A 14,257-nucleotide genomic window follows, 5' to 3' on the forward strand; every position below is an offset into this window, starting at 1 on the left:
CTTCTTCCGGCGCTTCCTCTACCTCCCTGACAAGAACGCGCCTCACTTCCTGAAACTGTCCGGCTTCCTGCACATCACCGGTCAGGTCAGGCTGGCGGCGAAGGAGTGAAAACAGCTGAGCGTCTGCAGGAGGTTCCGAGACGCGCTGAGAGGTTCGAGCGCCGCGCGCAGCCCTGCAGCGACAGCATCCAGCAGCGAGTCCAGCATCAGCAGTGAGTCCTGCACGCAGCAACGCCCGGGCGGGCATTCTCACTGCACAGGTCTGCACAGCCGCCCGAACGGCTTTCGTCGCTCAATTGAGTTCGCGCTTCGGTGTCCGTTGCGTGAAAATAAAACACACAGAGCGCGGCTGTAGTTTTGCATCCGCGGTCAAGATGTGCAGCGCTATGTTTTTTGTTTTAGTTCTGCTTCTTTTATTGTAGCGTAGGAGGTCGGAATCGGAAGTTCTGGGTTTTTGGAGCAAAGTTGTTCTTCTTCCTTCCTTTTTTTTTCTTTTTTTTTTCTTCTCTTTTTTTTTTTAGAGAAATCACAAAAAAAAGTCAGTCCGGTGGATGCGATCGACAGGACAACTGGGTCAAAACAAAAACTTTTTTGTTTTTGTTCTGAGGGTGGGCGTGTTCTCTATCCAGTTACCGTACACTGCACACACACACACACACGCACACAAAGAAGAAGAAGAAGTGACAAGCCTGGGCAGGTACACAACAGAATACTCTTACACATATCACTGTATTCACTTCAAATGAACTTGACAACAGCAGCATGATGAGCGTCAGCCCGAGGGATGGTGTGCAGTTTTGATGCGCTGGAGAGCCAGACAGACAAGACCGACAAGTCTTGACAAATTTCACGCCTGAATCGATTTGTTTGCGCATGATCGCCAAAAAAAAAAAAAAAAAAAAAAAAAAAAAAATCCTGGGAGAGGTTAAAAATCTAGAGAAGTGCCAGTGTTTAATGGTGCGGAAGGCTGCAGAAGTACAGAGTCATGAGGGAAGAGGAGGGATAATAAAAGTTAGACGTTGCACTTTCTGGGTCTTGGTGTAAAAAAAAAAGGAGAATATTTATAACATATTCCTTTCTGTCAATTTACCAAACAGGGAAGACAAGAGAAAAAAAATCCCAAATAAGGACATGAAAATGCTTCTTTAAAAAAAAAAAAAGTTGGGTACACTGTAAAAGAAACCCAATAACCTCTTACTAAGCGTTTTCTTGTGCAAATATCTTAGTGTTGTCTCATATCAAGTGTACTAACTTAAAAGTAACTGTTTTTTAGCAAGATGAGCAGCTTGTTGTGATTTAACATAATAAACAATGCAACAATCTTATAAAATGGAAAAAATGTCCTGCCATAAATGAAATAATCTGCAAACATATAACATATTGACTACAGTTATCTTCATGTTCTATGTAATCTTTACTTTTAGAATTTTGATTACAATACACAGAAAAGCAAAAAAACATGCAAAAGAGTTTTTATGAGCTGCTCATTGGAGAGAACATAATTTTTTTTTTTTCTGCTCTTCATGGAGTTGAACTGTGAGACTTTCTGTTCCACTGACTAATCTACAGTTTGTTGTTTAAGAGAGCTGTCACTTTTTCATGGCAACTGTAGTTTACTCATGGACCTCCAAACACCATTAGCTTCCGTTTAGCATAACTGCTGCCTCATGATGTTGTGTTATAAAGTGTCGTATCTCTCCACGCCACTAGATGGAGCTGTCGACGCTGACGTTGAAGAATACGGTACCGTGTCCCTTCGTGCCCCTTCGTGTAGATGTGCTACTTTTAATAAATGAGTTATGCAAGAACGGTTTTATTTAGTCACACCATTAGATATATCGTCTGACTTTAGTGGCCTATGAGTTGTTAGGGTTTTTTGTGTCTAGTGCTGGAAAATTTCTTCGGTCTTTTTGTTGACAAAACGTCTATTTCGCGCTTGGTAGCATAACATGCTAAGCTAGCTATGCTAGCTTAGGGCGAACGGGGCTTCATAACTTTGACTGGTAGCCAATCAGAAAGATGAGCATTGCACATTCAATAAGTTCTTTTAGCTTATATTTTATGTTAATAATTTAAAAATAGATTAGATTTTATAATTTACAATTAAAATTCATTTTTATTATATTTTTTTCTTTTTTTAATAATTGAAAACAAAGAGCAGGTTTAGTTTCAAGGCTATGGATGATTTTTGATTCTTTTGGATATATGGAATTATATCCCAACAGCTGAGCTTATCTTTCTTGTTGGTGAGGAAAAAGTGTGTAAGCAACCAGCATCATGCAGCAATAAGTGGGGGAGGGGTAGCACCACGTCCGCCTGTGCTCCATGAACTCGGAGCGAACTGCGTTCACTTTCTCTGGCTTAAGGATTTAAATGTGACCTACCTGTTGCACCTAAATCCTTAAAGAGGAGTTGGACATCCGAGCAATAAAAACCTCATTCTACAAAGCAGCCTTTCTAAGTAAAATAAACATCTCTGATCAGATGATGTAATGAAAGGCTAGAAATTTGACTATACACATTTATCACATTTATTGCTGCAATTTAATATAATGAGGTGAACAAAGAGGCTGCTTGTTCTCCCTGCACATGAACTGTACTTGTACATGAATGTGTCTTAGGTGACGTGGCGTTGGCATCTGAACCAACTGTCAGCATGCTCCGACCAGGTGATGGGAATGAATGTATCTGCAATACATCTACAAACTCTGAGTTCCCATTAAAACAATGGGTTAGATAGGTTTTTTTTAAAAGTGGGGGTATTAGCTGTCAATGCCTTATCTACTGTAACGAATAGGGGTGCGCCACCAGATCTCACATTTTCATGCAATAATATTTCGTCTTGTCTCAATAACTCTTTCACAGTTGCAGTTAATACGGGACATCGTCTGCTCAAGTCAGTTTACGCTAATGTTATGAACTCCACTTAAGAAGATGTCTGCCTTAAGCTTCATACTGTCCTGTCTTTTATGATGAGCGCAAACTCTTGGTGGCCAGAGAAGGACTAATTACCGACACACTAAGTTTGGCTCTCTGCAAAAATTCTCTATCAGAAACCAATCAGAAGAAACATTTGGGTGAAATAATATTATTTTTAAGCTAAATCGGCACGGGAAATGAGTAAAACTTGGGCTAATTTTACATTTGATACGTTGTCCTGTTGCATTGATAGACTAAAGAGTCCGAATCAGGCTGGTTGACAGTACCAGACTATAAACTTGAAGACACGCGCAGCACTTTTAAATCTGGTATCCGGAAGCATTCACGGTTGTGGGTATAGAAAGGATCCTGTGCCAGAATGCTAGACGAGGCATGACTTATTAATAAGCACTGTGAGAACGCTGATGATGCTAAAGTTAACATCAGCTTCATGGTTTTGTAACCAACCATTATTAAGAGCTTTACCTCCAGACCTCAAGTAGCAGCAGGCCTAACCAATACATGTAGAAAATAGATTAAAAGTTTTCATTTTAAGCTTCTTATGAGAAGCCTAACTCCACTCAAGTTAACCCCAAGCTATCTGTCTAAATAAGCAGCGACTTTGCTTCTTTCTAATGCGGAGGTACAGGAGCAAGTGGCGAAGCACAAATGCAGGAACTTCTTCTAACTCCAGTCCAGCACTCAAAGTGAATCTTTCTCAATCCACCAGCGTTGATTTCCTCTGTCTTCTTCTCACCTTCATCTGTTTCACAAACGGTGGCCAGACAGAAGCCACAGTTCACCGCGGAGGCTTGTTGTGTGAAACACAAGAAAATGTTGCAACACAGCATGACAAAAAAAAAAGAGAACGCAGCCAACTAAACCTTCTGGTTCAGACACAGAAATTGTTTTTGTTTGACGGAGTCCGCTTTCCCGATCACACGTTGCTGAGTGTGTTGGGTTGCAGTGGAAGATTGCATTTTATAAATGTGGTCATGTTTCTTATTAGCTGCATTCCAGAGTATTGAGGTTGGACGTTTCTAAATGTCTCGTTACAATTACAAACCTGGATGAGTTTCATAGGGATTGTATGTGGCAGCCCAACATAAAGCATCACAATTAAAGCTGCAGTTTCACTGAACATATAACTGCACAAATTTAAATTACAATAATAAATCTGATCAATGGAAACACTGCAATTTTGAAAAACACATCTTATAATACAAACCACCTCATAACAGAAGCAAAACTTCGTAGCGAAAAAGTTTTCCAAATTGTCGGATTTCAAAAAGGTCAATTTATTTTTGAAATTTCAAGCGGCGCAATTTGCACTGAAACTCAGTTGATGTACTGCAGCTTTTAGATGGCTGTTCTTCATGACCAAACGAGGTCATAAGAAGGACTCAGTGGAAGATGATTTAATGCTCAGGAGATGATTCAGCCATTTGAACGTTGGCGAACAGTCAGTGCCTGGAGCTTGAAACTCTTCCTCCACTGTTTTATCCTCCAACAATAAACCAGTTCTGGCCCCATTGCTGCAAAATCAAATTCATCTGCAAGCGGAAAATTGCCCCAAGAATAAAGAAAAGTTGTTGAAGTAAAAAAGGATTTTCTTTAATGAAATGAGTTTATTTTATCATGACTTAAAAAAGAAAAAAGCAAACAAAAATTCTTGTAAGTTAAAATGAGTATAAAATACATTTCTTGGTGTTTTTGTATTTCCAATATTCATGGGACGTTAATAAAGAAATGTGTAGAAGAGTTGAGGTGTTTAAATATATGCCAGAATTAGACCGAAAATACATATACGTATATTTGTATTAATCAAAGCTTTGCATCTTTTAGGTGAATCAAAATGAAGAGAAGGGACACTCCGTTTTTCAAGCAGCAGTCCACACCATGCATGGGGAAAGGTGAGTCAAAATTCCCGATGTGGCGGTCAGGGGGGTAGGTATCGGTCAGGGGAGGGGTGGGTGGGTGGGTGAAGGGTTTATGGGGGAGAATAAAAAGCACACTGTGATAGAACATTACAGCTCCAGTCAGCATCCCTGCTCTGTTCATTACAGTTATTAATGCTCAACAAGAACATGCTTGCCGGCATATATACATAAAAAAATGAAGTCAAATAATAATAATAAAAATTATATCAATGCATCAGAGAAGGAGTGTGTGGTTTCCTATTAGATGTAGCTGCATGGATTCCTCCTAAATCAGAGATATTAGAAATATAACTCTGATTCTTCGATAAATAGCTTCGCTCAACATACTGCATGTCACCAATAATATAGGAAACCAAAGAGATGCACTATGTGCCACTCATACAAACAGACTAAACCAATTTTTTTCTTTTAAAATGTATTTTTATCAACAATGCAGCCCAAAGCCTGCATTAGGATTTTAGTTGTAACATTTTTCATGCTGGTTTGTTTAATTTTAGGCATTCTTTGGATTCAGTTCGGTTTATACTTGAAGACTGTGAGCTAAGAGCATTTGCTCTGAGTTCTTGTTTGGATTCCTTTTCATGCTTATGTACAATGACTGACAAAGAATAAACACCCAGTGGAGTCGACGGGGACATGTCTAGGTACTTTGCCACATTTAGCAAGTACCTAGACAAGTACATAATGTTGAGAGAACGTACTTGGTACCAAACAGATTTCTACTCGCATGTAATGTTTCAGGTCCCAGATCAAAGTAACCAGAGTAAAAAAAAAACAAACAAAAAAAAACAATTAAGTTTTATTCACTAAGGGGAAAAAAGTTATCAAAACCTTTGTAGAAAAGTAATTTTCCCATAAGAAATCACTTTAATAAAACCTATCTGACAATATGAAATATGGACCAAAATTTTTTAACAAGCAATACATCAGGCCTGATGTAAGGAGGAATAAAACCTTTCCCCCCCCCCAACATATTCTGTCTGAGTTTTGGCACTCAGACAACACTCAGAATTGTTGTCTGAATGCCAAGGTGAAGCCCAGAAGATTTACGTTTACAAGTGGAGAATTTAATCTTTTCCTATGATGCAGTACTTTGGGTAACAACCACAGGATTTTAGAAGAAGAAGATACATGCGATAGAGTGATGGTCTGAATATTCAGACAATTCTGGAGGAAAATGCTTGACCAAGCACACAGGGTCCAAAAACACATCAAAAGTTGTTGTTTTTTTCTTCAGCTGGCTTTTAAAAGTCTGGACTTTTTCAATGTATATGCTGTGATTGTACATTGAAAAACGCTGAAAGGCTGGAAAACCTTTCAGCGTTTCTGAATTTAAGTGTTCCAGGATTCAGCTCCAGACTTGTTCAAAACCCATTACCAGTTGTTCGACCACTTGATGGGATTTGTTGTTGCTGCCAAAGGTCCGGTACAACCAGTTCTCTGGCTTAGATACAGTTACTTTTCAACATAACCCCAAAATGGTTTGGATTGATGACACCCTTTAAGTGTGACAGAAACAGCAAAAACAGCAGAAATTTGTAAAGGTTAATATCTTTATGCAGTAGTGAAAAGATATTTAAGTCAGAGCTGACAGTTTAGTCAGTCATAGCAATACATGCTGGTAATATATTGCAGTATTTTTTGCATTACACTGTAGGGTTATGTTCATGTAAATACAGCCACTGACTGATGTTACAGACCAGGTGGTGTGTGCAAAACATGAGGAATGTACTTTAATGCAAGTGCACCTGTTGTTTCGTAACATACCACAGAACAGCCATAAGTGTCTCAACGAGTCGGTTTAGTACAGTAGGAACATTTACATAAACCTGCAAACAGTTGTTTCTCTGATTAACAAGAAGATGTTTTCTAAAACTAATGGAAATGTTCAATCAATTGAGTTTTTTTAATGAGCATATCCAGACCTTTTTTTTTTTTTTGCTTCTGGCAGAAATGTAAGATCATTACTTTTTGATAAAAGCATTTACAATATCAAAATGCTTTATTTAACAGCATATCCGGGTTTTGAAACGCAGTCTTCAAGATTCAGTTACATGCATGTAATTAATAATATTTTCCTCAGGTTGATAAGAGGAAACCGTTTTTATTTTGTTCTGACACTGATGTTAGATGAGAAGGCCTGGATCTGCAGTCCCTGCTCCGGTTTATCCTGACGGTTCTCTGTTGGTCAGTGACGTTCCAACACATTGGAGTTGCTCATCTCCGTCCCTGTGGGGCTTGCTTTGTTCAGGCTGAAACAGAAAGTGGCCGTCCTCAAACAGTTAACACAAAGTTTGAATCATGAAACAACAGACCTTCTGACTGCACAGAGGTTTGAACAGGTTTTTCAAGTTGTGTAATATAAGACGTATGTCATCATCAAGGCAGCTCAGGCGTTCCAGCAAAGGAGACATTAACAGTTCAACTTATTCTTTTAACGGTGAAAAGCCTTGCTTTACACTACTAAAGCACTTTGTGGTGTTAAGATTTATAAGCAATTGCGTGGCCATGGAAACCCATCTCCCATCAAGCTCTTCTTGAGCGAATCCGAAAAGCCGATGTAGTTCGTCTTGAGTTATTGACTCTGCAGAAAGTTGGCAACCTCGGCATGCACAGACCTGCCTCAGATCTGAGGTTTTCACACTGCATGCCACTCAGTTGTTGCTGTTGGTCTACAGTACCTCAAACAAATGTCTGTAGAGTAGTAGGAAGGAAGTTTCATGACTGGACTTATTGCACAGATAGCGTCAGTATTATGTGGGAGTTCATAAAACTCCCAATGGTTATTCATTCATTGACAAATATTGACTGAAATGCCTCCTTGAGTAATTATTCTGAAGTTTCTTTTCCCAGAAAATGTATATCCTAATGAGGTCACTATGAAAAAGGTATGGAGTAGCGTCTGAGAGCAGATCATGACTTTCAATTTTTCCTTTTCTGAAATTGCACTTTTTATGAACATTGTCAGACTTCTGTAACAATTTACTTCCCTGAAGCACCCGCATGTGCAGAAGAAGAATGTTGACTTCACAACATGGAAGGGTTTCAAAGTTTATTCAGCACTGGGAGCAGACAGGATTGTTACAAGATCATAAGACAAATGTTGCAGTCGATACTTGTTGAGCATTGATTGCAATTTCTGTAGAGAAGGAGTGGTGGGATTGTGATGTAATGAAAGCTGATTCTTTCACAATGCTTTCACCCCCTGTGTGAACGTAGAGTAGTGTTCCTTTCCCTTGCGTTCCTTTACGTTGCTCTCTGGAGTCTCTGGATTTGTCTTTAATAGTTATTTTGTTTTTCCATCCAAAATATCCAACAGCCAGCATTTCTTCTCAGCATTAAATAGAGTCATGTTCCTGAAAACCCAAATTTCCCTGTGGAAATCTGGGCCCTTGAGTTTGTTTCTACTCCACAAAGTGTTATGTTTTTAAATCTATTCTCAGGACCTTGATGTGACCTAAAGAGCCCCGACGTTTTATTCCCACTGACCCGGACCACAGACAGCCGCCCGTGTTATCAGCCCCGCTCGGCCATGCCAGTTTGGATTAGAGGCCCTTGTTGCTATGACGCTCTCAACATCCGAAAATAGCGGGATAAAAAGAGACACTTAAGACAGCAGCAGCTAGCAGCTGCTTCATACTCGCTGTCACTGGAGGGCATAAACAGCGGAGCAAAGCGGCACAGATCCCAGTCGCAGTCAGACGCTTCGACAAGAAGCATCACAGGCGTAAAAAAAAAAAAAAACTCAAACGTCCAGGGCACTGCCAGGTGTCTACAGACATCCTCTATAAGTGTTGAGAACCAGCAACCAGAAGCTGACATTTTATTTTTGAATTTTTTTTTAGGTAGTGATTTTCACTGTTTGAATCAGCAGAAAAAAAAAGAGTGAGAAAAACAAACAAACATGGCCCAAAACCCTGCAGAAGGTAAGAGACGGAGTTGGAATCTGACGTGTTGTGGATCTGTAGAGTGATGCGGATGTGATGACAGATTTATCAGTGTTGGTCAGGATGGGCTTTCATGACCTACTGGCCGGGAGCGAAAGGCCGCAATATTTTAGGAACATGTTATTCTCAGTTTCATGATGGATAAAGCGTGACGATTCATGTTGTATAAAATGGGAAATCATTTCATGTACAGTGGCAGTGTACATCTCTATCAGCTTTGCAGTTCTAGATTACACATTTTCAAGTCTTGCCATGTATTCTCAAACAGCTTTAGCTCTATGCTTTGACTGGGCCATTCCACCCAATGAGAATGTTTTGCTCTGAACTGGTCCATTTCCCCTGTATTACAGCTCCTAACATCCCATCAGCTCTGACCCCGTCACATCATGATGCTGTCTGCCTTTGTCTTTCTCTCTTTGTTTCTCGTTTTGTTTAGTTTTTTTTCTCTATTTCTCTCTCTCTCTTTCATATTTTTATTTGTGAAGTAGTGTTGTGTGTGGTTGTCATTTTTGCACCACTTTGCATTGGTTCAACAGATTAAAAAATCCTTTAGACTACCTAAAATCCTTGGTTGTAAGTTAACACATAAAAAAAACGTTCAACATATCGAAGCATTTTTTACAAGAGGTTTTGTTTTTCTCGGTGTATTATATATTTTTTAACTTCTGAAAGGAAACATCTTCATCATCCTGTCGGTGGCTCAGCTGTTCCAGTACAGGAGCGAGTTGCACGGCCAGAATGAAAGCTGTAGAAAGTGTGTCAGTGTGAAGGTAAATAGTCCTGCGGTCGTCTCTGGGGAGCCAAGAACATTCAAAGTTCTGACAGTGTTGCCTGTGGCGGCTGCAGCTGGGATGTTAGAACCCGATACTCTGGGACATGCACCCGTCTTCATGTCCTACTTGTTGATTGAAACTCCACGTGTTCCACAGACTGGCAAAAACATTAACGCCAGCAACAGTGATGACACAGAGGTCAGAATAGCTACACATCTCTGGTACTGGATAACAACAGAAACTTTCACAGCAGGGACGGTTTGGCCTGCCAGCTGAGTCACCTAAAAATAACAAAAAACAAAACAAAAAAACTACCTTGTTGTTCTTCTGATCTGATCAAAATACAAATTCACAGAAGCCGGGGTTAAACATAGCGCCAGGCGTCATGCCACGGATGCAAAAGAGATCCGGGTCAGTCTAAATAAACCAGATTGCTTTATTACGATGTTTTTGGAAGCGTGCTGCAGCCCAAATGGACTCGGATTAATCTCCCAGGAGCCACTAAAACTTTACATTCATGTTTTAATCTGGAGTTTTGTGCTCGTGTTTAAGTAATACTCCCACATTGTTCCAGCTATACCCATACATTTCAGAGTAAATTATTGGGATTTTATGTGACCGGCCAATACAAAGCAGTGAAAAACTGAGAAAGGAAAAGAAAAAAAAAATGCATGTTTCTCCAAATGAAAAATCTTTTTTTGTGGGATGTACTTCTGTTTGTCCACTGAATGAATTGTGGCCCTACGTTTTTAACAAATTAAGAGAAAACACTGATAGAGGGCCTCTGAGTGCGGATATACAATGTGTTGACTGTAACCTGGCTGGGATGTTAGGCAGAAACATGAGCAGCTGATTGGAAGTTGTTTACAAACTGGAGTTCAGATAAAGTTCAGCAAACCATCTGCCAACTCCCACCTCAAACTCGTATTCGGATATCTCTGGTTTATCTTTGATATGTGTGTTTACTGCCATCTCTAAAATAATGTTATCATGTTGGCAACTTGCTTAGATAAATAAAAACTAACGCAAATATACATGTGATTCTTATGAAATGATCCTTACCTCCCTCGGGGTCTTAGCACAACACTCAGGGGGAGCGCAGCAAATGTCACGGTCGGACAGTGGAGAAATGATGGGTTTGTCCCGTCAGACTGTCAGTTCCCAAAACCATACACACAAAAGCATGTAAAAGTGCAGTTGGCTTCAGTGCTATCTTGCACTGAAGCGAACCTGGGCTGTGCACAGGGTAAAAAGTTCACAGGCTCCCTTGGTTAAGGTCTATCACTGGTAACCGCAAAATGGTTCCCTGCGATAGTTCATGACATGAATGCAAGACCTTCTCTAAAACGCTACTCTTTTTTTACAGAAATAACCAGGCTCTTCCCGAAGATGTCTGTGAGCATGGCGGATGAGAAGATCCGGCTGATGGCGGAGAAAGTGTACGCTTCTGCCCTGAGAGAGGAAGACACCAAGGACGCCCTGGCCTTGTTCAGCGTGCCGGAGGACTGTCCCATCGGCCTACGCGAGGACAGGGAGCGGGAGTTGCAAAAGGAACTGGCCGAGCAGCACTCCCAGGAATCAGTGAAGAGGTACACCATGGATCAAAGTTCAGAAACTTTTGACTCTACATCCAACAGTGAAAACTTCCAGTTTTATGACCCTTAAAGTGATCTCTTAGCTCGTCATGTGATCCTGTTGCTTCCCCTTTCAGAAAGAAGAGCTTCTTACTGAAGCGTTCCCAGTCCGTGTCTTTGCAGGATGACTGGAGGGCGTCTCCATTGCCCCCTCCAGGAGGGGCCGAAGCTTTTCTCCCAGAAAACTTCCCAGAGTACCAGAGAGTTACCATCAGTGGGGATTACTGTGCAGGGGTGCGTGGTATTTAAGCACACAAGTCTGTATTGAGAAAGGCACTGTGATAAGTGATGTAGATTCAAACCGGAAACGATACAACAAAAACGTGAAGGAGGATGAAGGAGACGAGAGAAAACCACTGAATTTGTTCAGCGTGACAATTATAAGTTTATCCTATAATTGTCATTACTTGTTATGACCCAAAATTTATTCTCTCTACCAGGGGTGCCTGAAGTGGGTCCTCGAGGGCCGGAGTCCTGTATATTTTAGTTCTCTCCCTGATGGTAGTAACAATCTTCAGCATGTCAGTGTTCTTCTTAGGCCTCCTAATGAGCCATCATTGGATCCAGGTACGTTAAACCAGGGAGAGAACTAAAACATCCTCGAGTATTGACTTTGGGCACCCCTGCTCTAGAACCAGGTCACTCCTTGTAAGGGTGTGTAAAATCCCTGGGGGCCACAATTATACACCCAAGGAAGAAGGAACAGACTGTAGGATGTTTGTAGGATTTCTCTTTTGTCTTTAGTAAAAGACATAGTTAGCTATTTCTCCAGCTTCTGTTACACTCACGTTTGTTTTGGATGTATTTACCCAGAACACCCTGCACTGTAGTTCACTTACTACCTTTGAGCGTTCTCCGGTACACTTGCCTTTCCCATATGCATCTGAGCTCACTTGAGTCAAACCAAGACCGAGAGTTTTTTGTGGAACCAGAGTTTCCTTAGAAACTTTACTCATTCACCTAGTAACAGGCTGGAGTACTGGTGTGAATTCTCCGTTAAACTTGTTTCACGTTTCCAGATAACAGTCGAGGATTACGAACAAGCAGCCAAGAGTCTCTTTAAAGCCCTCGTCATCCGAGAGAAGTACTCCAAGCTGGTTTACCACCGGTTCCCAAGAACCACTGCGAAGTACCTTCGCGATGGAGAGAACTTGAAGTGGAGCGAAGACGATGAGGTTCTGCCAGGTACAGTAAGATCTTTTAGCTAATGTTCCTCCTCCTACATTTAGTTGCACTAAATGTAGTGCAACTCACTACATTTAGCAAGTTGCACTCCCACTCTTGCAGATGCTAATCTTCAGGCAGATGCTAATCTTCAGGCATTTGCTCTTAAATTTATCGGATGCAACTAGAGCACTGACAATGTGTCCAACACAGGAAGAAATTCTTTCCATTTGTTGTTGTTTCAAGCTCTACTTCAAGTATTGTATGTAAAAATAAAATGCAAAGTAGTTTCCTTCACTGCTATTTTAAGCTCCTCTCTATGTGCATCAGTATGTGTCTGTCACAAGGCCAGTCACACTATTCCTGGTTCGAGATGAAAGAACACACAACCAGAAGTGTTTACTGAGTACAAAGACTTGATTCATACATGGCGCAAGTAGAAATTTACTAACATACAGTTTTTGTGTATCTTTTTCTTTCCCTGCAAAACATGAGTAACTTTATATGAACACAAATACACATTGTTCCCAAGGCAGGACAATGGTGATCATTGCACCATCTAATCTAAATACAAACACCTAAATATGCAGATTGCTTCTGCAGACATTTATGAAAGAATCGATGGAATTCAGTAAATTTCAGTCAGTTGACTTGACTTGATGCTTCCTATGGAAGTTTTTTAAGATTTTTGTTTTTATTACTAAATATTCCACTGTCAACTCTTAGTGGTTTTAGAGCAAAGCTGAAGCAACTGGGAAGCAACAGAAACTTCCATGAAGAATTAAAGGGACAGTAATATCTAAATACTGTTATGTAATTTACATTATATTATCATTTTTATCTCATTGAAAACATACCTAGAGTACTGCCATGATTTTATCATGAATATTTGAGAAATCCATTAATCTACATGGCAACCATCGAGCTGTGCAAAATGTCTCAGTGGACATAGCTCCGCCTTCCAGATGAAGCTCCTCCTCTCAGCTGCAGTTTCCAAGCTTCTGCCTCCACCTGTGACTACCACATCCAGCTCCTTCAGACTAGCCAGCAGCAATTAGCAAACACCTGGTAGAACAGTGCATCAGATGAGATCATTATATGAGCAACTTCTCTGTGAAATACTGGTAAAAACCTTGTTAAAGAGTTAAGAGAAGCGCTGCAGTGATGACTTCCTGAAGGTGGAGTTTCAGAAAGAGACAGAGGTCCAATTTCTATCCATTAAATTAAAAATAACATTCTTAAAAGTCATATTTGAAATATTTAGCACTTTTTTAACAGCTGAAGGTAACACAGTTATAAAATGAGACTCCCTATGTGACCGGAAAACACAAAATACTGCCCTTTTCAGACATGTAAAATCAAGAGTTTATGCCAAATTTCTGCAAAATCAATGACTTCAGACCTTCAAACTTAATGTGACTTTCATATAAATTTGAGAAGAGTGCATAGAAATCTTTGTGGAATTAGTTTCTATAGCTGAACAGCTGCATCAAAAACATATTTCACCTTCTGCACCAAAAACCCATTGAGTGCAGTGGTGGAAGAAACTCCTATTTCAGTACACCAACATATTGTAGACAGTTTTATGCGCCCAGCTGTATGAGAACAAAGGAAAGCCCATAAACCCAGGGATGACCAAGTTTTGTGGTACTTGACTCCTTCCTGACCTCAAATACAACACAACTCAGCTGAATAATGGTGAAAAACTTGAGAGCCAGTTCTTCTCTTCATCACATACAGACCCACCTCAAAAGCTTTGTACTCATTTTGTAAATTCAACCTCAAGTGTATAAAACGGTGAACACACTCCACAGTTTACCAGTCAGTGAGTATAGAGAAGGAAATGTTAAACTAATTTTGATACAGCTAAAAAAAACACC

The 14,257-nt window shown here is 40.3% G+C and overlaps 2 protein-coding genes across 6 annotated transcripts in view; one reads left to right on the forward strand and one right to left on the reverse strand.

Annotated features, from left to right (window-relative positions):
• The window catches only part of LOC129361769 (AMP deaminase 3-like), a 21,123-nt gene continuing 6,866 nt past the window's right edge, over window positions 1-14,257 (forward strand). The window contains exons 1-5 of one of the 5 annotated variants that reach the window (XM_055032971.1): window positions 1-212; window positions 4,765-4,832; window positions 10,946-11,168; window positions 11,291-11,447; window positions 12,233-12,398. In XM_055032971.1, coding sequence (XP_054888946.1) covers window positions 4,775-4,832; window positions 10,946-11,168; window positions 11,291-11,447; window positions 12,233-12,398 — 604 coding nt within the window. In that variant the 5' untranslated portion in view covers window positions 1-212; window positions 4,765-4,774. Of the gene's footprint in view, window positions 261-2,056; window positions 2,670-4,764; window positions 4,833-8,460; window positions 8,786-10,945; window positions 11,169-11,290; window positions 11,448-12,232; window positions 12,399-14,257 lie in introns of those variants that run through there. The other 4 variants (XM_055032883.1, XM_055033055.1, XM_055033229.1 and 1 more) reach the window with 4 other exon arrangements.
• The window catches only part of rnf141 (ring finger protein 141), a 22,648-nt gene continuing 15,371 nt past the window's right edge, over window positions 6,981-14,257 (reverse strand). Inside the window, exon 7 of the mRNA XM_055033646.1 lies at window positions 6,981-7,111. The gene's annotated coding sequence lies outside the window, so the exon portion shown is untranslated. The remainder of the gene's footprint in view (window positions 7,112-14,257) is intronic.

This window comes from Poeciliopsis prolifica, unplaced genomic scaffold, assembly GCF_027474105.1.
Source record: "Poeciliopsis prolifica strain line A6 unplaced genomic scaffold, Auburn_PproV2 SCAFFOLD001, whole genome shotgun sequence".
In the NCBI taxonomy this organism is placed as follows: Eukaryota; Metazoa; Chordata; class Actinopteri; order Cyprinodontiformes; family Poeciliidae; genus Poeciliopsis; species Poeciliopsis prolifica.